Source organism: Natrix helvetica (assembly GCF_964273705.1).
Source record: "Natrix helvetica genome assembly, chromosome: 5".
NCBI lineage: Eukaryota > Metazoa > Chordata > Lepidosauria > Squamata > Natricidae > Natrix > Natrix helvetica.
In genome coordinates, this window is record NC_138551.1 from 111,192,396 (window position 1) to 111,215,918 (window position 23,523).

A 23,523-nucleotide genomic window follows, 5' to 3' on the forward strand; every position below is an offset into this window, starting at 1 on the left:
TTAACATATTTTTGAGAATGCAGTAGTTAATTCTTATGACAGCTGGAAGGCCTATTATACCTGTAAAATGTCTAGGAATTAAAAGTGTACCTGTAAGCCAAGAGCACTTCAAAAAATGATTTTTTCATTTTTAAAAAAAAAAATTAAAATTTTAGCATCACAATTTTTCAAAGTTGCCCCAAGCAGGTAAAAGTGGTATTCAAAGTTCAGCATAAAGTTTCTAAGGCTATGGTCAACCTATCGGGACTGTAATTCATAGCGTGAGAGAAATAAAAATTAATTTTTGTTCTGCGATACAATGGATTCAGCTTGTACTTAGTACTGGGCTTTAAAACCACACACATTTCATCCACTCTGCTCAATTTCACCCGCCCCCCCTTCCCATCACCTTAACCAGGATATCGCCAAATTTGCCAGGTGCCCATGCCAATCTGTAGGGCATGCTGTTGTCTTTCAGCGGAGAAGAGGACATATAAATTATACAGAACACACAATTTGGAAGTGTTTTAATGACTTCGTAAGAGCTGTACCTCGTGAACATGTTCTGTAAATATATTTAGAATTAGGAGTGGAAAGAAGGGCCAATGGTGTGTGCTCTGGACATAATTCTGCCTCTCCCACCCCATTTAAGGGTCATCCTGTCAGAATTTGTTTCAAAACACTGGCTTTTAGATTTAACGAGATTTAGATTTTAGATTTAGATTTTGTGAGACGAGTCACAACACATCCCAGATCAAGAGAACCCAACAAGGGCACTTCTGTTTGAGAACTCCAAGGTCCATTTTCTGCAGCCCAACACCAGCTACATATAGCTTTTAAAGTGACATACGAAATCTGAAAGACAGATGGTCAAAAAACACAGAAGTGACAAGCTGCAGTCACTTATTCCAGGGTTATGTGCGATGATCAGCAGGAAATCAAAGCGATCGTTTGGATCACACTGCAGGGTGGTTGTTTTTTCCTTTTTTCACATCTAGGAAACAAACCCAGAATGGTGGTGTTAAAACAAAAACAATGCTAATCAGAGTCAACCAGTAAGAATATTTCAAACGCGCAAAGGCATTGCAGATGTTCAGGAGATTTGATCAATTGTGCTTAGCCCTGCCTTCCCCATTCTTTATAGGGGTGCTTTGTGCAACCTGAATGCTTAGCCAGGAACATGGGGGGTCTGGACAGCCTATCTGGTGAGAACCTGTAGCCTTTTGTGGGGAATCAGCTTTTTTAGCGTTGCAAACTGATGCTTGTGCCTCCCCTGAATGAACTGTCAGAGAGAAGCCTCATTAGGTGTATGTTGGTGTAAAACTCTTATCTTTAGACACCTCCCCCTCACCAAAAAATCTGCAAAAAATTAATTTTCACTCCATTAAATGACACACCTAACCCACATGACCTTCCATTGGAATCACCTGCTGGTTTCCAGTTAAGAGAATCAACACATTCTCCCCAGACACAAAAAGAAGCATGCTGGTTGCATTAGCGTCTTGTGAGAAAGCTAGACTCTAGCATTTCAATAAGATGTTAAAAATAAGCTGGGGTGTTGCTTTCAACATCTCTGCGTCTTTCCATTACAGACCGAAAGGAAAAGAACTGGACTGTGAACAGGCTAAAATTAAACAGAAAGCTTAGTTCTAACCTATCATAGTGAATGGATATCTAACCAACCCTCATGTTATCAAAAAGCGGATTGGGCTTGAATGGGGTCTTGTGCAAGAAGTTAGTTAAGAAGCCAAAAAGCGAGAACGGAACTGGGTGGATTTTGTTTGACGGAGAGGCTTTTACCTGCAAAGGGGTCTGATAGAGCCATTTCTCTCTCTCTCCACTCAGCTTCATACAGGCAAAGAGGTCACAAACAGCAGGAAGGCCGCTGTCCTGTAAGGAACAAGAATTGGCTTCTGTGAGATCAGAAAACTTACCGGTCTCCGTCTCGTATTTCCAAATAAAACAGTGGGTAGGAGGGCACCAAAGTTAACTGCCTCTCCAGTGAAGGCTCTTCTGACCTGGCAGCTTCCAACTCCCAGAATTCCCCAGTTAGCAAAGCTGGCTGGGGAATTCTGGGAGTTGAAGTCCACATGTCTTAAAGGCGCCATGTTTTGAGGACCCCCCCCCCCCGGGTTATATTAAAACATGCCACAGAGCGCTTTCGGCGGATTAAAGGAACTGGGTGAGAATCCTCCTTACATGTGCTTTCTTCCGGAGCAGCCATTTATCTTCCACGAGAGGCTGGCTGGAGAACTCTGCGTTTTTTGAGGACAAGATCCAGCTGTTTATGTTGAAAGGGAGGTGGAAGGGTGCAAGCAGCTCCAGGAGGGAACCCTTATGGCTCACTCCAGCCTCCTCTCGGATCGCCTTCTCTTCGCCGGTCTTCTCTTTGACCTCTTGCTTAGCTAGCCAAGAGGACAATGAGATCTCCTGCAATTCTCTCAGAGGTTCTGCCACCTCCCGGACAGCGTCCTGTTTTATGGCAGAGCTGGCCGAATCCCCCTCTGCTTGTCGAGAAGGATGGAGCCAGATGTTCAGCACAGGCAGATGTGCCTCGACTTCAGAGATCTCTGCTAGCGGCATCCCGTTTTTATCCTTGCCTTCTTTCCTGAGAAGCCATTTGCACAAGGCTTCCTTTTCACAGTTCTCGTCACATGCACACTTGGAAAAGCTGGAACACGGCTCATTGGCTCTGCATAGGTCTTCAACTCTGAAAGCAGGCTGCTGCAGAAGCCAGCTGTCGGCATACGGCGGCTTCCTCGTGTCCAGGTGCTCGTTAAGGCATTTCAGATTGCCGAGATTTTCTATCTCTACCCCGGTGACTTGACCGCCGCAACAATGATTGCAAGAATCGTTTTTAGGGAGCCAATTGTTTGGGTTATATTCCTCCCGGAAAGGCTTAAAAACCCATTTCCACTTCTCATCGGAGGCATTCTCATTTTGGGGTTCAGAAGGCACGAGGAGCCATTCAGAAAGATCGGTGTCATCTTGCTCAAAGAGCTCCAACTCATTAATCTTCTCAATGGACAAGGTGGAAGTGATGGTAGAAGTCGAACTCTTCCGTCGGCGGAGCTCCATTCTCTCAGAAAAGTCTCGCGGTTGGTTCTGCACAAGCCAGTTCTCCAGGTTTCTCAGGTCTCCCCACGCTTTCTCCAAGTAACACACTTCCGAAGGCTTGAAATCCTAAGGAGAAGACGACACCACAAGCATTTAGATCCATCAAGGTAGCATGCAGTATTGCAGGCTAACTCTGTCCACAGCCTAGAGTTTGATCTGGACTGCCTCAGCCTTCCACCCTTCCGAGGTTGGTAAAATGAGGACCCAGACTGTGTGTGGTGTGTGTGCGTAATAGGCAAATAATGCTTCTACATTGTAAACCGCTTAAGACAGCTGTGATAATTCTAAGCACTATTGCTATTTCTTGGGAAAACAGCAGCAAGATTAAGATTATAAATCCCATTTCGCTCTCAATGTTCCAAGAACAACCACTTTGGATCCACCAGTTCCACTTCTTTTGGGAGATAGACAGATTGATTTGTTGCCCTTCTTACCATGAAACTTTACACTCCTTAACAACAGGAAGAAACCTCCAATATTCAGAGTCGTTATGTCAGCATTTCTTGGAAAATAAACCATTCGGCTATGTATTTGCGTCTGTCTTTTCCAACATGACCAGAATCCCTCCTTCTCTATAAATGGAGACAGTAAATGGCAATACCTGATTGGCCTCCTCAGCAGGTATTTTCAAGAGCCAGTCCTCCTGCTTGTAGCTAGGAGCGTAAGGGATACAGCACGCACCATCAGATTTGGTTCCAAGAAGCCAGTCAGAGAGAGGGCAACCCAGCATTCCACGAAAAGGCTTCGACTAGTAATCAAGAACAAACTGAAGGTCAATTTAATCCCAGACAAAACCCACCCTGGGAATATCCACTCTCTCCCCTCAAGGATAGATAAAAGTCTCCGGGAGCCTCATTGAGGAGAATGTTCGGGTGTTTGTGCCACTGAAAATTTCTGGATTTTAGAATAATTCTTTCTTTAGACTTGAATTCTGAACAACCACCAGCCTATTTGTGCATTTTAAGGCACAAACTTAAAATTATGTTCCCACAGATCAATTGTATGTTCTCCTGTGGAGATGAATTAATCTCTCTTCCTGGAACACTACATTTTTTTAATGTATTAATTTATATCTCTTTTCCCCCCACAAATAACTTAAGGCAGCAAACATATCTATCACACCTTCCTTCTCCCATTTTCGCTCATAACAACCACCCTGGGAGGTGGGTTGGGCTGAGAGAGAGAGAGTGATTAGCCCAAGTCAACCAGCTGACTTTCATAGCTAAGGCAGGATTTGGATCATCTCCCTAGAGGTGTGGTGGTCCAGTGGTTGGAATGTTGTATTGCAGGCTAATTCTGTCAACTGCCAGCAGTTCAATCCTGACCAGCTCAAGGTTGACTCAGCTTTCCATCCTTCCAAGGTTGGTAAAATGAGAACCGAGATTGTTGACTCTGTAAACCGGTTAGAGGGGCTTGTAAAGCATTATGAAGTGGCATATAAGTCTAAGTGCTATTCCTAAGTGCTATTTCTAGCCTTATCCACCAGACCAGACCAAATTGGCATTCCTAGCAAACAGCAAGAGAAGACAAAGTTTGAAAACTCTGCTGCCGCCTCCCTCTAATTTCAGTTCCTCTAAACAAATCTGCAATTCACCTTTTCGAAACTAGCCGTCACAGGACAGTTCTGCACAGAGATCCAAGGGGCGTAATCATCTTTATCGGAAGTTTGCTATTAAAGAAAGAAACCAGAGATGATAAGCCATTTTTTCAAACAAACAAAGTTAACTGCTCACACATGTTTTAAAAAAAACAGATAGAGTCACTTATCTTTTGGAATTTGAAAAAGTCTGGGAGGAATATGTAGCTATTTCAAGACTTGCAGTACCCCCAAGGTCACATGATCAAGATTCATTAATAGCGGTCGCAGCGTCCCGGGGTCAAGTGATCCCCTTTTACGACCTTCTGATAAGCAAAGTCAATGTGGAAACTAGATTCACTTAACAACCATGTTAGTTACTTAACACTTGCAGTGATTCACTTAACTGGCAGGAAAGGTCATAAAATGGGACAAAACTCACTTAACTATATCCTTTAGCAAGAGAAACTTTGGGCTCAATTATTGGTCCTAAGTCGAGGACTACCTGTAATGAAAACCCAGGTTCCTGAACAAACACTCTTATATGGAGACTGGAGTTTATTCCATCTCTTTCAGAACACCGGTCATAAGTAGGAAAAATGGTCCAAAATCATTTTTTTTCAGGGTCTTTTGTAACTTTAGTTACTAAATGAATTGTCCTAAGTCAAGGACTACCTGTGTAGGTTTCCAAGTTGCACCCATTAGAACAGGCCTTTTCAACCTCTCAGCCATGGACCACTGGTGATACTTTGGCACCTGGCATGTGGTACCCGTACCACGGGTTGCAAAGCCCTGTCCTACACAAGGGTTGAACAAGGAGAATGAGCCCGTGGGAGAGTCAGCTGCAGCTGTGGGGCCGCCAACTCTCCAGTGCAAACTTTAACATCCAAGAAACAGGCACAAGTTTCCCATTAAAAGTGTGGTAAGTACCTTAAAAAGTGATAACTTTTTTCTTTCTTTTTGGTCATTAGGTTTTTGACACTTTGCTAAGCTATTGGTGGTATTCAAATACTGCCATGTCCTAAAAGTGGCCCAATCTGTGAAAAGGTTGAAAATCCCTGTATGAGGACACAGCTCCTTTTGCTCACCATTGTTCTAATGGAGCCGAACGAAGTGATTGCCTGGCGAAGAAATGCTACGTCAGCCTCAAAGTTCAGGATGGAAGTTTCTTCTGGCTGGAGAGTCAAGCTGCCAAGACTTAGGGGAGAAGGCAAAAGAATTCAGAAAGAAACAAAGGCGGTAAGCCATTTCCCAAACAAACAAAAAAATCAAGTAATTTTTATGCAGAAAATACATATGACTTCCTAAGGGACATTGAATCTTCAACTCCCCCGTTTCCACCCACAGAGGTGGCAAGATCTCCAAAATTAACACTCCGGTTCATTTTGCACGATAGAACCAGAAAGGTTGATGTCACAGTCCACAATGACATGGAAAACGACCAAGATAAATAAACAGCTGAACAGTCATTCAAAATCTCTTGGAGGGCTCACCTCTCAAAACACGCCGAAATCTCATTTGTGAGCTCACTGCTTTGAGGCTGTTCCAGCTGGCGGATGAGACCGCTGAATTGTCCCAACAACTGGAAATTAAACAAAAATACATGACCTCACTAGGAACAGGGTGAGCCAGCATCACCTACGAAGCTGCAGCCTTGTGCCACAAACAAACAGCACAAGGCCAAGGCAAAGTTCCCGTCATTCTGGATGCAGGAAGAGGATCCGGAAGCCCATCAGCTCTTACCCAACAGAGCTGCTGTGCTTGTTGCTGCAAAGCCTCTTCCTTCAGCTGCTGAATGAGGTCAACCTGTTCCAACAGCCAAACTTCGCGGCTTCGTAGGCATTCCAGGTGGCGACTGATGCAGCTGTGAACCTGAGCTTTTACCTTTAAAGAGAGAAGAAGCCACCTCTATCATTCTCCTCCCAAAGATGCTTTTCCAAAAGGCAACTGGACCTTCTTGGAACTGAATTGAAGAAGCTTCATGGATGAGAATGTTTTCAAAGAAAAGAAAAGAAAAGAAAAACCCCAAGGAAGTCCAGTTGCCTTTTGTAAAAAGAAAAAAGAAAAAAAGCACCTTTGGGACGAGAATTGGATGATTGAGAATCTCCCATAAAACATCTCTATAATCCTATTATTCCCATTCAGGTCTCTCATCCCTCCTGTTCCTATCCCCACGTTTTGCAATTCAGGCAGGGTTGAGTTGCCATCCAATGGAAGGAGGAGATCCTGCGGGATTCTGGACTCCTTCCAGCAACCACGTTCCAAGGTGGCTCTTGCACTGCAAAGATGATCCAATGGCTTGGAAGGGATGGGGACAAGCAAGACTTTTAAGGAATTCAGACCCCCCACCCTGCCAAGAGCTAATCATTGTTCACCATGAACCTTAGTTCTTAAGGGTGCTGAGATTGAGAAATTGAGCTCTGTGGATGAATCACATTTGTTCCTTATACAGGAATTTACCCAATAAGAGCAGGTATACTTTAATTGTACCTAAAATGAAAGACGCACCATCTTGATGACCAGTTAGATGGCACCAACTAAACGATCTTACTTAGGGAAAACCTAAGAGGGTCAAACCTGGTTAGCATTTTGGTGGGACCACACTAGTAAATCCCAGATTTACGGGATGGAATCCTAATCTGTAACCCCCAAGAAAACTACCTGGAGCTGCATAAAACCTGAAGCTTAAAAGAAAATCTTCGCCAAGCCAGGCCCTTTTAAGCAAAGATTTAACCCCTTATTAGAACCACAAAGCAGTGCCTCTTTCGAAGCCCATCCCAAATACCTCTTTCCAGTTATCTTTGACTTGCTGTTCGGCTTTGACAATTTCAGCAAATGCAACTTCCAGGTCTTTTTTGGCCCGCAGACACTTGTCCAAGGATTCCATGTTGCCAAGGCTTCCATTTCTCTCTTGGAAGGGGATCATCCTAGACAATTCTGGAACAGGGAGAAAAAGAACCCACTTCAGAATCTGTGGTTTGTCCTAAAAATTGTCCTAGGCCAGTGCTGGAAATGAGACTATCACAATGATAGTCTCTCAACCCTGGTGGCCCAATGGTTAGAGTGCAGTATGGCAGGCTGACTCTGCCGACTGCCAGGTGTTCGATCCTGACCAGCTGAAGGTTGACTCAGCCTTCCATGGTTGGTAATCTGAGGGCCGAGATTGCTGCAGGCAAGAGCTGACTCTGTAAAAAGAGGGCTGTAAAGCATTGTGAAGTAGTATATAAGTCTAAGTGCTCTTGCTATTTCAATATTCAGAGCTGGTTTGCCAATTTGGGACCGTCAAAATCGACACACGTCTTCATTGGTGATTTTCTCCCAATTTGTTTTAAAGTCAACTGGCAAATACCTCCAGCATTGCTAATTCTGGATACCCAAGACTGAAATTTATTTTTTACATTTATTTCTTTATTAAACTTATTTGCCCCACCTATCTCGCCGTGGGGCTGCTCTAGGCGGCTGACAACAATAACGACGGAGAAATGAAAAAGAAGGGTCAATATTAGCAAAGTATTGGGACAATAGAATAAACAACTAAAAAGAAAGCAAGGAGAATATCGCAATTTGAGAATAAATAAACGTTGAATGTTATGACCCCAGATTTCCAAAGCAGCTCGTCGGGGTTGGGATGAAAAAAGTCCCTTTGCTTAGTAGCCCCACCAGTGACATCTCAACCACCAGCTGTGGACTCCCACTTGTAGCCTACAAAAGCGCTGCAGGGTGTGGGGCAGTGTTGTAACAACTTTGTGGCATCTCTCCCAACTCTTACGCCGATACGGTCTGCAATACCCAGCTCATGTTTTAAGCTCATCTAGCAGCATGCTTCAGTTACCTGCAAACTTTGCACTAAGACAGACAGACAAACAAATAGACACAGACACAGACACCCACACACACGGTGGATCTTAATTTACATTGCAAGCATTTTTTGGCTTGTTTATTCACGTTCTGACTCTGTTTTCCTACAGGCGTTGAATTAATGTTTCCTACAGTAGCTTTTGGATTGAAGCTCACCATTCTGAAACATCTAATTCATAGAACTGTGCAATTTTAGGTAGCTGAGATGAGAGGAAAAAGTTTGAAAGTTTCCCCTCTCCCTAATTTAAGGCATTCCTCACACAAAATAAGCATTCAGAACAGGATCCTATCCGTTTTCTGATTATACAAAAGTTTTCAGTAGCTAAACTGCTGCTTCTGGACTATAGTTCATACAAAGCATAGTAAATGAGAACAACTCCCCCCCCCCCCAAATGAACTAGGAAATAGATCCAGATATGCCAATCCTGATCTAAAACTAAATCATATTCTGCAACCCTAACAAAGCTAAACTTCAAGGCTAAGTAAAACAACCCAGATCATAATTTATTTAACTGAAAGTTAATTTATAATCAAAGTACCAAGCCCAAATCAATAAAATCCAGGAATGTAGAAATAAAACCTCTACAACTTTAGTGTAAAAGAGCAAAGCACACAGCAACAAAATAAAACAAACAGAAACAATAGAAGGATATCAAAATAAACACTTATTCCCAGAAAGCTGGATAAAAACCAGTATTATCAGTTTTTAGAAGTGCCATGCAGGCCTCTCTGGAAAGAACAAGATTAATATCCTCTGGGCTATATAACTTTGCAATTGGAATTAAATTGATGAATTCAAACCCCACTCCCTCCTAACACTGACCACGTTACCTAGTTTGGTATCGAAACATCTGCAAGAGAGAACAAAGGATGCCTCAAAATAATGTAAGTTTCTAATTTCTCCTTCAATGTGGTTTATTCAGTGCAGAATTTAGGCACTGGTTTGACTCTGATGCTCTCCATGATCAATTCATGACTATACAAGATATCCTGCTGACTTTTTCCCAATATCTGGAAAAACCTTACATGTTTTGTAAGTCAGACTCTGCTGTGTGCAAAAACCCCATCCTATGAACTCATTTGTTCCCTTAAAAAAATCTTCCAAATTAAAAATCTTCTAAATAATTAAAAATCTTCCAAATTAAAGGAGGTTGTGGTTAACTGATCTGAGTTAGGAGAAAACAGATAACTAGCAAAGAAGCAACTTCTACAACCTCAATTTCTGTTAGCCAACTTCTAGAGTTGGGAATTATTTCTGCTTTATTCTTTGCTGCAAAGGCTGCCAGGTAATTTTTCCCCCTTCCCTCTTCCTCCCCCGCCCCCCCCCCTCCTGCATACCTCAATTTCTGTTCCAGAGTAAGTTCCAGCTGACGGGAGAGCTGTCAGCCGCCTTCTGCAGCACACCAGATCACTATCAGCAGCTCAGCCTGCTTTAAAACCTACTTGCCAGGGCACATTTCAGGCCCGGCCCTGCTTTGGCCTCGCCTCCCAAAACACACGTGGCCACGCCGCCACAGCTGGAGCACAGCCTTGCACGTCCGCCTTGCACCGCTGTGGAGGAGGAGGAGGAGGAGGAGGAGGAGGGAAAAAGATTGAAAACTGCCCAGCAACTCCCCAGAAAGGAAGAGCAGCAGAGAGGCCATTCAGGAAGGAAAGAGATGCAAATTTGAATTATTGCAAACAGGCTAGAAATGTCTATTTTGTAAAAGAAGCTACTATTTTTGCATCTTGGTGTGGTGTTAAGACCACTTTAGTAGTATGGCTGTATTATTGTTGTTATGATCGTGATGATGACGATGATTTAATCTTCAATTCAATTCACAGTCTGGGACTGGTAAAAACTAAACTGTTCAAGTCCTAGCCAAGGAGCTAAAAGAGCTCTTAAGTTAATGTCTGAATATATTGGCAGTTCTGAGTAAGGTGGTTTTTTTTTCCCCCCAAAGTCAGGATATTCAGGTCTGATAAGTTCAAAACTTCCCTGTACCTGGGCAGCCCTGCGGGTATCACTCCAAGGGCTCCTGTATGGTACAACCCTTGGTTTCTTCAGTTGCTCAACTTCAATTTGCTAATTATGATGTTTTGTTCTTTTTTCTAGTTGTTTCTCTCCAATTTGTGCATCCCCTGGTATTGCAATAATCAAAGAACCAGACTTTTTTCCTCTCCCCAATAATGACACCAGGCATATTATGGGTGTCTGTTTGGATCCAGAGATCCCACCGGATCTTGACCTGTTGTTGTTATCCTGTTTCTTACTCCATCCCTCTTATTGTATGATTACTACAGGTAGTCATCGACTTACAGCAGTTTGTTTAATGACCGTTCAAAGTTACAATGACACTGAAAAAAGTTATTTATGACTGTTTTTCACAGTTACGACTTTTGTGTCATCCCCATGGTCACGTCATCATAATTGGGATGCTTGGCAACTGACTTGTGCTTATGACTGTCGCTATGTCCTGGGGTCACATGATCCCCTTTTGCAATCTTCTGACAAGCAAAGTCAATGGGGAAGCTGAATTCACTTAACAACTTATCAGCTGAAGTGATTCAACTTAACAACTACGACAGGAAAGGTCGTACACTGGGACAAAACTCGCTTAACAAATGTCTCACTCAATAACAGAATTTTTGGGCTCAACTGTGGTCATAAGTCAAGGACTACCTGTGTTATGATTGCCATTATTCTGTTGCTTTGCACACAAAGAACTTCTGCACCGGAGACAATACCACTTGGGCAAAGGAAGAATTCCCTTCCCTTCCCTTTCCCTTCCCACAAGCAGTTCAGGGCCATCTCAGGCAGGGCTAAAATGAGGATGGCTCTTCCAAGCAGGTCAAGCACCAGGGACCCCCCCTCACACACAGAGAGAGACCCTGCGCCTGGGAGAAAACCCATCCCCAATCCTTTCAGGCCCAAGTGAATCATATGCCTTGTCCCGTCACTCCTCTCGGCCAAGACCGCAGGAGGGAGGCCTTCTGGTACAGTCTCCAAACAGATGACACCAGCTGCAGCAGCATTTCCACCGCCTACCTGGCCCCCAAAGGAGTTGAATTTCAACTTGCAAAATTCAGAATCCAACATGGCCATTTCAAGTGTTCTAAGGAAACAGGGGCAGGGGTTTACCTGAATTTTGTGTCAACTCAAAAATAATTCCCATTATACCTCTGCTGTGCCCCATCTTCAGGACTAGGAATATACACGGTTCTTCTTTTTTCACTTTTTTTATTCTAGAAACTTAGCAAAATAAATGCAGAGGTCTGATCCAAGTACACCCCAATGAATTGCATTTCGGAGTGGAGACCTCCATGGATCAATCAATCAGAACAGAGCTGTAGAGGCCTTTGAGGTCTTCTAAGCCAACTCCCTGATCAAGCAGGAGACACTATATCTTTTCAGACAGGTGTCTGTCTAGTCTCTTCTTGAAAGCCTCCAGTGATGGAGCACCCACAACTTCTGGAGGAAACTTCTGTTCCACTGGTTAATTGTCCTTACTGTTAGGAAGTTTCTCCTTAATTCCAGGTTTCTTCTCTCCTTGATTAGTTTCCATCTATTGTTTCTTGTCCTGCCTTCAGGTGCTTTGTAGAATAGCTTGACTCCCTTTGTGGCAGGCTGAAAGTTTATTGAGCTGTTGAGATCCAGACCGGAGTCTGGATCTCGACAGCCCAAATGTCTCTGGCTACTGCACAGGACAACTTTCTGTATTTAATACAACAGGAGGAAAACATCCCACTCTCCCTCAAGATCAAAAACTGGGAAACTGGACAAGGAGATTTTGAGCACATATGGGTGAAGGTAGAGTAGCTTCCACTTGCCGTCTTCTGTTCCTCAAAACAGCCGTTTACTTAACCAGATTCACATTTATTTTTTAAAAAAATGTTTAATTAGATTAAATTAGTTAATAATCAATTTAAACATTGCAAATATTTTTTAACTTACAAAATACTGGGATTTTCAGATCAAGCTTGGAACATTTATGGAATTATTGTATTAATCTCTTTTATTCGTTAAAGATGAAATTCAGCCAACTGAACATTTTAAAATGTGCCATAAATACCACTGACTGGTGCCAATGGTTGATACAGGTTGCTGCCAGCATCCTAGGTAACAACCAAGTATCTTCTTAAAATATATGATTACTTTTTGCAGTATTTTTGCAGCGTAGTTTTTTGCAGTTCTGCTGGTGTTATTGCAGGAAGCTGCAATTTCTTGATGTGTTTTGTAAAATTCTTGGACATGGTACCAAGTGCCCCGATGACAATGGGTATGACTGTTACATGTTTTATCCATAACCGTGTAGTTTCGATGGCCAGGTCGCGATATTTTGTGATTTTTTCCACTTTTTTTTCTTCGACTGGCATCTTCTGGTACAGCAATATCAATAAACTGTACTCTTCGGTCCTCAACAAGCGTGATATCTGGCATGTTATGTTCCAAATGACGATCCGTCTGTATTTGAAAGTCTCCACCATCTCATTTTTGGAACCTTTCCACTTTATGTTCCCATAACTTTTCGGATACAGGTAGAGCGTATTTTTTACATAATGACCAGTAGACTAATTTAGCAACTCAGTCGTATCTAGCTTTGTACTCAGTTTGCGCGATTTTGCTCACATATTAAATGTGAAAGAGTTTAGACTTTGTTGTTGCAAAGTCAGAAGTTAGGATTGTCAGTGGATTTTTGTATCTTCGCTTTCATGGTATTAGTTTGTAGTGCTTGTTCTTGAGCAGCCAGTATTAAACCTTCCATTTATTTCTTGATGGGTCCCATCTTAAGCTATGTCCATGTAAGGTTGTCATCACATTTTCCTTCAATGTTTTTCAAGTGTTGTTCTTGCAAAGCTTTGGTTTTCCATCTATTTAATATGTCATCCAGCTGTTTTTCCTTATATTCTGCCTTTGTTTTTGTTGTTTTTATATTGATGATGATGATGATGATGATTTGCTGAAGCCATCTCCCAAACTTCCCAAGCCTAACAGGATTGTTGTGAAGATGCTGGCCTGGCAATTTTCCTTACTTCCTCCAGATGTTCATAGGGCTCATTCTGGATTTTTGTTTGGTCTACAGAGGCCAGGCTAGGCACCACCTCAAAACCACAAGCCGCTGCAATTCACTCCCTGTGCTTCATTGCACAGGGGGGTGAATTGCATCTTTTGCTTAATCCAAAAACAGAAAGGCGCAAAGGGATTAATGCTTGTTCCATATTCACTTGGTAAACAGTTATGTGCCCTGTGAAATGCTGTGGTTGGCTGAAATGGCCTGTCTTAAATCCATCCACTTAAGGAAAACTCATTCATTCATTAAGTGGTGTATCTATTGAGTTTGAGTTTTAGTTTTAGTTTTATTAAATTTATATACCGCCCCGCTCTCCCCGCAGGGACTCGGGGCGGTGTACAGACAGTACATATAAAACAACAAAGCAAGAACAACAAAACATTAGACAACCAACATAAACATACGGTCTGTATTCACAAGCAGTAATCCAAGGGAGGAGGAGTGGGGGAGGGGGGCATATTTGCTGCTTCTATTTTTTACAGGTAAATCTTGTTCCCAGCTGCTTTCTGGAAAATGGCATGTATTAACTTTAGAAATTGCTAATTTCTTCCACTTCCACTAAATTTCATCTGTCACAGATTTATACCTATGCAAATAAGAGGCCTGCTACCTTTTCAACACTACTAGACACTTAAGGTAGTCCTCAACTTACAACAGTTCATTTAGTGACCATTCGAAGTTACAACGGCACTGGAAAAAATGACACAGCTATTTTTCAGATTTTTCATCCCCATGGTCATGTGATCAAAATTCAGACACTTGGCAACTGACTCATATTAATGATGGTCGCAGTGTCCTGGGGTCATGTGATCCCCTTTTGCAAACGTCTGACAAGCAAAGTCAATAGGGAAGCCAGTTTCACTTAACAACTGTGTCTTTAACTGAACAACTGCCATGATTCACTTAACAAATGTGGCAAGAAAGGTAAAAAAACTCACTGAACAATCATCTCGCTTGGCAACAGGAATTTTGCCCTCAATTGTGGTCGTAAATTGAAGATTATCTTGTGTATGTGTGTATTACCCTTGGCATTTATATATTACCCTTGGCACATAGGTAAACATAAAACACTTTTTGTAATCTGCATAAGTGCAAAATTGATTGTTCCCAAGAGTCATTTAATATATAATTGATGCTTGTCAATTATATTTGGAATTTGATCACACTGAATGAGGATGATGTCAGTTGACTAATGAAAATGCAGCCAAAGATGCTGTAAGAAACACTTGTAGTTGTCATGCAGATAGCAAAATGACTTTATTGGGGGGGGGGGGTTCGACTTAAACTATTTTAACACCAGTAAATTTCCAGCTTCTTAAATCTCATATCTGACATCTGAAAAGTCAGAGAAGGAAACAAAAATATTTTTAAATGCCCCTCTCCACACTTCCCCACACACACAAGAACTGTGTTTGTGGCTTATAACAGCCTACAGAAGAGGAACTTCAGCTTTTGCAAGACTGCATTTTTGCTGCTAAAATTCCACCATATTAAAATAAAGTTTCAAAAAAAGCACCACTTTTATTTCGGCAGCACTTTTCTGGTTAATCAGTGTGTTACATCTGACATACTGATTCAGTTACACCTTTTTTCATCAAAGCACAAAATTGCTTTAAAATAAGGAACTGGCAATCATACAAAATTGCACTATTACATGTTTGCAACTTAGCAAACCTAAATTTCCATTACATTATTGTAAATTTAAACACTTATTCCTGTGCAACTTTTCATATTCAGCTCCATTATCCTATCTCATAGATTACAGAGAGATATAAAACTGGTTAATCCGATTAGCACTGTGGATAATTAGGAATGGGCCTGGAATCTGGAAGCATAGCAAGCACAATTTAATATTTTGCAAGCTTGCCTGTGGTACAGGGACTCACGCAATCACTTTTTGCTTGAAAGGAAAAAGGAGGGGGGAATGGGATTGGTTTTTCAACTGTTTTTCAAACCTTCTTGCAATCTAGGTCTGTCATTTCTCATCTCAACTAGGAAACAGATTTTCAGGAATCCAGGATCCTAGCTTGCCTACTATTCTTTTGAGGTTTAATGTGACTACTTGTATTCCCAAAGGAGAAATGTGCAAATTGAGTGCTCCATTAACAAAACAGAAAGAGCAGAATTTCCATATTAATGAAAAGTGAAATCTTAATTACTGGGAAAGCAATTAAGGAGGAGGGAACATTAGCAGGAAACCAAGACAAAATGGAAAATGGGAGTCATAACAACATCATGCATAAATCCTCTTTGTGGCTCTTCAACTTTAAAAATAAGAAGAAACAGCAACCTTCAAAACAAATAAAGTCTAGAAAGCACCTTGACCACATAAACAAACAATTATGTTCTTACAGGACCATCAAGTAGCTGACTTTATGACTCTTAAGCCTCTATTCAGAGGCCAAAGTCAAAACAGACTCATTCTATTTTTGACCCCTTTTAATCCTGCACACAAGGGAGAAAAATATCAAGTGAATAAATAAAAACTGTAACTAAAGCCTCCAGAATTACCCATAAAACTGAAGGTTATTCTCCAAAACAAGTCTCTGTAAACCAGGGGTGTCCAAACTTGGGAACTTTAAGACTTGTGGACTTCAACTCCCATTCTGGGAGTTGAAGTCCACAAGTCTTAAAGTTCCCAAGTTTGGACACCCCTGCTGTAAACATTTCACATCAATTATGTGTTGAATTACACTGATTGCCCTTGCAGTCCAAGAGAAGGCTGAAGTTTTTTGCAGTCATGTCCAGTGGTGGGTTCCTGCCGGTTCACACCAGTTCGGGCGGACCTATTGGTCAATGAACCCGGAAGTAAGTTCCTGCCCGGACCCTGTCACTCACTCGCTCGGCCCCGCCCATCCAGAAGCCGCTCCATTGCTCGCTCCCCCCCCCCGCTGAGTGGGGTGGGGAATCCTCCCGTTCCTCCTCTCAGCGATCTTTTGCGAAGGGAAACAGCTCTGAGAGGGGGGAAAAGCCTCCCATCGAAAACAGCGCTGAGTGGGGTGGGGAATCCTCCCGTTCCTCCTCTCAGCGATCTTTTGCAAAGGGAAACAGCTCTGAGAGGAGGGATAAGCCTCCCATCGAAATCAGCGCTGAGTGGGGTGGGGAATCCTCCTTTTCCTCCTCTCAGCGATCTTTTGCGAAGGGAGGCTTCTCAAAATGGGACGCCCCCATCTCTTTGCACCCTTCAATCTGTCTCTCTCTCTCCCTCTGCCCTCCCCCAATGGCTCAGTGTAAAAAACTGGGGGGAACCGTGCAGAGGAAAAGGAGGAGGAAGGAAAGGGGGGAGAGAAACGGGGGGGGGGAGAAGAGAGAGAGAGAAAGAGTGACACACAAAGGGGGGAAGTTGGGAGACGCTCCCTCTAAATACTGACGCCCTCTGCTATTGGGGGGAAAGGCAGCGATCTCAGGAGGGGAAAGGAGAGGAGGGTCCTTGGTGAACCTCTACCCCCTATTCCCCCTATCCCAGTTAAGCCAGCTCGGTTTGGGACCCAGCCTTTCTAACTTCATTTGGGATCTTCTAACATCCCACTCCCACCCAGTCACATGGCTGGCAAGCCACTCCCACCCGGTGACATGGCCGGCAAGCCACTCCCACAAAGCAGGCCACACCCACAGAGTAGGTTCCAAAAAAATTTGAAATCCACCACTGGTCATGTCTATTATTTATTATCAAAATAAATTCAAACAGAGAAACATATATGTCGCCTTCTCTTCTAACCCTAAGAGGCTCACACCCTTAAGATAACAAAATAGCAGAGTTGTTATTCTACCTTAACTTTTAAAGGTCTTCTAGTCCAACTCCCTGATAAAGCAGGAGACCCTGCTGTAAGCCCCAGTTCTGAAAAACGAGAGAATAAAATCTGTTCTTTCCTTTCTTGAAATGGAGATGAATCAATGCAAAGCTTCCAAGCTCTTTAGGCCTAAGAGAACTTCAGTCTTTGGTGAAAGAGGCCAGGGACTGATGGAGAAAACCCAGGTCCAAAAGGTCCACAGGCAGATAACCCAAGTTAGCTTCAGACTTGCAAGCCAGAAAAAGACAAGGCAGAGTTGCTGCATCCTGCTCTTCAACTGCAAGGCCCTACAATGGGGATCCCCCGCCCCAAAAAGCCCATTTTAGCATCTTCTTTTTCCACCTTCTTTCTTGGCATGGATGAAACCCCAACCTGGGACAACCCCAGAAAGAGCACAGCACATTAATCAAGCCAGCACAAAAAAATCAAATACATGCATAAAGAAAACGCCCTTTTCCCACCCAGAACTGCCTGCATTCATGTCTACATCCGAACTAGACTGTGCTGTTTCTTCTTCTCATAGAGGATAGGCGGGTATAGGCAGAATTTTGTATTTATTCATTCTGTCAAGGCCATGGAGCGTCTGTTGGAGGTGGGGGCCCTTTGAGAGCTTTATGCAACGAAGTTTCATTTTAATCTATGCCGATTAATGCACAGTGACAATAAAGTGATTCTATTCTATTTTCTATTCTGTTATGCATTATATTTTTCTATATTTTCTATTCTGTTCTATATTCTATACTCCTCATTCTATTCTGCTTCCTTGGAAAGGAGGAATTGCAACCTGCACGTGGGGACGGGCGGACAGGTGGGGGCGACCCGAGTTCTGTCCCAACCCGCATTTTCAGACCCCTTTTTTCTGGGGTTTAATTGAACGTCTCCCCAAAGAAGGGGTCTGCGAAGGCTCAGGGGTCCGTCCCCCACTCCACACACCCACACACACCCGGGGCCTTTCCAGAGAAAAGGGGAGGAAGAGGGAGAGCCAAGCTGCGGCGGTGACACGTATCGCCCCTTCCCACGTGCAGTTACGTATAACGGGGACACGCACGTCCCGGACTTAGCGGGAAGGGAAGCGGGGGCGAGGCCGGGGGCCCGGAGCACGCAAGACGGCCGTGTTCCACTCACCCGTGGGGCGGCGATCAGAACGGCGACCATCCGAGGCTCCAGGAAAGGGAAAGAGGCCCCACCGCTCCCCCCCAAGGCTCGCGAGAGTTCCCGGCGGAGGCCGCGCGGTAATTTCGCGAGGCTTCCGGGAGACATGCGCAGTGGCGCCCGGCAAAGCCGAGCCAGGAGTTGAGCGGAAGGTGTCTCTCCGCTTAGCAAAAACGGGAGTTGCGGTTGGGGGGAGAGGGATGTGCTTCCATGATAGGGGAGCGGCCACTTCCACAGGGGGAGGGTTTGCGGGGGCGGGGCTCAAGGGGCGGCGGCTTTTGGCTCACCTTGGAGAGCTAAAGGGGTTGAATGGGAGACAACCAGGAAATGTGTCTTTTCCCACCTCCCTTTACCCAGATGTAGCATTTTGCATCAGCAAAAGCAGCTTTAACCTTGTTCCTCCTTTTTTTACTATCCTGTTACTTACTGTCCCTCCCTATTTTATTATTATAAAATAATATTTATTGTTTTTTTAAAAAACCCTGTAATCCTATCCTCATCATCGTTGTTATTCTTATATTGCAAAGGCTCCTCAAAGGCTCTAATAAAAGATATTTGATTCGATTTCAACTTTGATGCCTCCACACAAGAGCGGGAACTCTGATCCAGGCAGGCAGGAGAGGCCAGGGAGTTGCTTTCCCCGGGAGCCCTGCACTGCTTCTCTTTTGGCAAAACCTCCCCTCCCCCACCTCATTCCAATCAGGAAGTAGATTTAAATGAAAGCCACCCAAGCCCTTTCAAAGCAATGAATGGGAGTCCTTTTAAACTGAATAGATGTCGGCTTCGCCAGCCAATGAAGCTTAAAAGAGCCATCAGATGCTTCAGCCACAGGACAACTTGACAACTGTCCTATCACAAACTGTTTTGTGCCTATTTGACAAGGCATGTTCTTTAACCTGCAGTGGATCTGTTCCTGGAGCACCTTTCCATGTACATTCTCTCTCTCTTCATTGCACACGGGTGTGATTTCCATCCAGAATCCCAGGTGGCTTTTGAAAGTCAGTCTCTAGTTTTACATTTAATGCCACAGTTTCAAGGACTTTCTTATTGTAACCTCAGCTTTTTGCTTTATCAACAATATTCCATCTTGAATTCCTGGGGGGAGGAAAAACAATATATTACAAGAAGAATCTCTCAAATCACTGGGAATAGAAATAAGATGCAAATGAATGGGACTATTCCCTCTGTTGGGTGCTTTTTAAACTGTGGAAAGTTATCACCCAGCCCTCTCCCAGAAAAATGAAATATCCTAGGAAATATTGAAAAGGCAGAATATTACATTTCCCTGGATATGAAAAGGAAGAAACATGTTTAAAGAGAGAATAGCTCAGTGATGGCGAACCTTTTTTGGCTTGCGTGCCATAAGTGGGGAGAGCGCAGGGGGGTCGTGTGCGGGCGTGCCACACCCATGTGCGACCCGTGTGCGACCCCCCAGTGCGCATGCGCGCACTACAGATGCTCCCCCCATTTTTACAAGCTTTTTTCACCCTCCCCAGGCTCCAGAGGCTTTATAGGAGCCTGGAGAGGGCAAAAACAGCCTCCCCCACCACCAAAAGGCCCTCCGGAGTAATATGGGATAATAGGAATCTTAAATATATGTAACTGTCTTTATAATGGAGCATGTTAAGAGTTCTGTAAGAGGAAAACTTTAGTGAGGAGATTAAGGGTTTGCAAGAGGAAGCTTAAATCACACCTAGCCAAACCGCAGAATTGAAGACAGGAAACTTAGATAGTTTTGCAAGTACCTGTGACTTACTAGAAAAGCCACATTTTATTTTAGCTTTGAGAGAAGGAAAAGGGAGGGCTTGTGGGGGGTGTGGGGGGGGGCTGTCAGATCTATAATAGTTTTGCAAACGAATCCTTCGGGATTCAGTCGGTGCTTTCTTGTGTTGCAACTGAATCTTGCGCAATAAACCTTTTCTGTTTGATCCTGGAATTCCGTGTCAATTCCTATATTCCATAATAAATGGCACCACCCCAGATGGGACTGACAGGAAGAGGCCATTGACCTTCCAGACGGACTGCCCTGGTGGGCAACCCCTGTCCCGGCGTTTGAATCTCCAAGCCGGCTCCGTAGCCCTTGTCTACGGGGAGACTTCGTCGAGGGGATAGAGGACATGCCCGCCAGCGAAGCACTCCAGTCAAGGATCCACAAGGGACAAACAGAATTGGTCCTTTGGTCCGCGGACAATTGAAGACGCCTGCAGGCAAGTATAAGTAAAGGAAGTGTACCTACTCCCGTTTGGAGTGGAAGAGGGGACTGATCACCCCCTAGGAGACAAGGTGGCGTCCTAAAGTCTCCATTGTTAGGATTGTGTGGGTGGTTAAGCCATTGCAGTTCCCATTGATGACCGTGAGTGTCCGGCTTCGTGGGTCAGTGGCAGTGTATTAGAACATGGGTGGTAGTAGCAGCAAGGGAGGTGTCTCACGGACACCCCTTCAATGTATGTTAGATAACTTCAAAGCTGGTTTTTCTAGGGACTATGGAGACCCAGTGGCTACCCCGTTTGAACTAAAAAAATTCTGTGAATCAGAATGGCCCACCTTCGGCGTAGGGTGGCCAAAAACAGGGTCGGCGAACCCAGAACTCGTGTCAAGAGTTCATCAAATAGTGACAGGTGATGGACACTGGGACCAATTTCCCTATATTGATCAGTGGCAAATTAACATAAATGAGAGACCCCCTTGGTTAAGCAAGTGTCAGCCAGTTAGAGTCTGTTTGATGAAGTCAAAAAAAAAAGGGGGGGGAGAAAGAAAACCTTAGTGCCAAAGATTCTAACTCAGGTTGATAGGGAGGAATTCCAACAACCCCCTCCATATTCAACCCAAGTAAAACCAGTAACTCCCCCTGCAACAAAAACTGAACCAGTTCCTGTACAGCCAGAAACAGAATCAGACAAAACCTAAGGAACCTAAGTCAAAGAAGAAAATAAAGAGAAGTGCCTCATGGTCTTCAACGGGTTCTGAAGATTCTGTGTCAAACCATACTAGAAGTAAAACAAAGGCCAGGGGTGACACCATTGCCCCTCTTAGAGAAATAATTGTATCCATGTTAAATCAAATGATTGGACCCCCCCCCATCAGAAAAATCAATAACAATACAAGGAGTATCAGGAAATTTGAGTTTAAAGCCTATCTTGAAACCCCTTAAATGTCAGATTGGAAGGGGAACGGTCACTCACCAATTTGTATACATACCAGAGTGTCTGGTGCCTCTCCTGGGACGAGATCTTTTAAATAACTAAAAGCTACGATCTCGTTTGATCAGGAAGGTCAAAAACTAACTGTCCAGCATCCAGTTGAAGAAATGTGGAGACTGCTAGTAATGCAGGATGTTGAACAAGGGACAGACTGGAAGTTATTCAATGTAGCTAAACTTTGGGCTGAAGATAACCCCCCAGGTTTTGCTAAAAATGCAATCCCTGTTGAAGTTCAATTAAAACCAAATTCTTGCCCAATAAATGTCCCTCAAAGATACTATTCAGTAGAAGCTTTACAAGCCATACAAGAATTGATAGAAAAGTATTTAAAGGCTGGCATTTTAAGAAAGACCAGGTCTCCATGGAACACCGCAATTTTGCCAGTCCGAAAGCCAAATGGACAATGGAGGCCAGCACAATATCTAAGGCCCTTGAACAAACAAGTAGTGACCCTTCACGCTTTAGTACCAAATCCATATGTTCTATTGAGCACAGTGCCATCTTCTGCAGCATGGTTCTCTGTGGTAGATTTGAAGGATGCTTTCTTTACCATTCCCCTGGCCAAACCAAGTCAAGACCTATTTGCCTTTGAATGGACAAACCCTATGAATCGAGTCAGGAGTCAATACACCTGGACTCGCTTACCCCAAGGATTCAAGAACTCCCCAACATGTTTTGGAGAAGCTTTAGCATCCAATTTGCAAGGACTGCACTAATTCAGCCAGGAGACTGCTGTTTACAGTATGTTGATGGTGTCCTAATTACGGGGGGAAATGAAGGAAGCTGTTTCCAAAACACAAGAAACTTATTACGATTGTTAGAAGATTGTGGTTATAGGGCATCAAGAGAAAAAAACACACAAGTAGTAAAACCGGAAGTCACTTATTTAGGTTATAGACGGAGATGTTAGCTTTGGCAGTTGATGAGGTCGTTTTGGGACCAAATCAATGTGCATTTTGTACAGTAACTGGTCATTGGAAGAGAGGATTTCAGATAGTGAGAGGAAGTCAGAGATATGTTTTAGAGGACGGAACATGAGGATAAATATGTGAGGACTTGTGAAATCTGTCAAATGGATGATTCTATACCTTTCCTTTGCCCCATGGAAATATTTGCACGTTTCCATGGATATTTATTCAGGATTTATTATGGCATCCCCATAAAGGGGAGAAGCTGCCAAACATGTAATAAATCATTGCATTCGGACTTTCGCATCGAGGGGACGCCCAATTGAACTGAAAACAGACAATGGCCCTGCTTACATCAGTACTGCCTTTGCAGACTTTTGTGACAAGTGGTCCAACACACACAAAATTGGCCTGCCCTGCGGTTCTCATGGCCAGGGAATTGCGGAGCGAGCTAATTAGACTCACCAACATGCCCTGAATAAATCAAAAGAGGAAAAATGCCTCAGCCTCCCAGCCATGCAAAACAAACTCAATCCTTGTTTATTTACTTTGAATCAATTGAATTTTTCAATTTCTAATTCGACCGCTTATCAGAGGCATTTTCAACAAAAAACAAGTTTGCCTCTTCCTCTGGTATATTTACAGCATTACCAGACAAAACATGGTTAGGACCGATTACTTTAATTACTTGGGGGTGGGGCTAGGCTGCTGTGTTTACAGGGTCCAGCCAAAGATGTTGTGCCACCAACCCCTGAATCCTATCCCAGAGATGGCAACGGCGACTCTACACCAACCCGATCCCGTCATGCCAGTCATCCAGTGACATGGGGAGATGTGAAGAATTTAACCACCAAAGCGCACCCGAGAATTTGTGTGCTGCCATTTTTGCGG

At 43.6% G+C, this 23,523-nt stretch overlaps 1 protein-coding gene across 3 annotated transcripts; it reads right to left on the bottom strand.

The window, feature by feature from the left end:
- Window positions 1-136: 136 nt before the first annotated feature.
- Window positions 137-18,717, bottom strand: NCOA4 (nuclear receptor coactivator 4). Of its 3 annotated transcripts, none has more exons than XM_081954413.1 (10): window positions 18,498-18,717; window positions 7,458-7,609; window positions 6,416-6,556; window positions 6,166-6,254; window positions 5,761-5,869; window positions 4,691-4,765; window positions 3,698-3,844; window positions 2,179-3,162; window positions 1,780-1,869; window positions 137-973 (listed from the first exon to the last, which is right to left on the bottom strand). In XM_081954413.1, exons 2-10 carry the CDS (start codon window positions 7,596-7,598, stop codon window positions 968-970), a joined length of 1,782 nt encoding a protein of 593 aa, XP_081810539.1. In that variant the 5' UTR covers window positions 7,599-7,609; window positions 18,498-18,717; the 3' UTR covers window positions 137-967. The 3 variants fall into 3 exon arrangements, with proteins under 3 accessions (XP_081810539.1, XP_081810537.1, XP_081810538.1); XM_081954411.1 differs by having other exon boundaries at window positions 137-961; window positions 1,766-1,869; XM_081954412.1 differs by lacking the exon at window positions 18,498-18,717 and adding an exon at window positions 8,587-8,609 and having other exon boundaries at window positions 137-961; window positions 1,766-1,869.
- Between the last annotated feature and the right edge of the window lie 4,806 nt (window positions 18,718-23,523).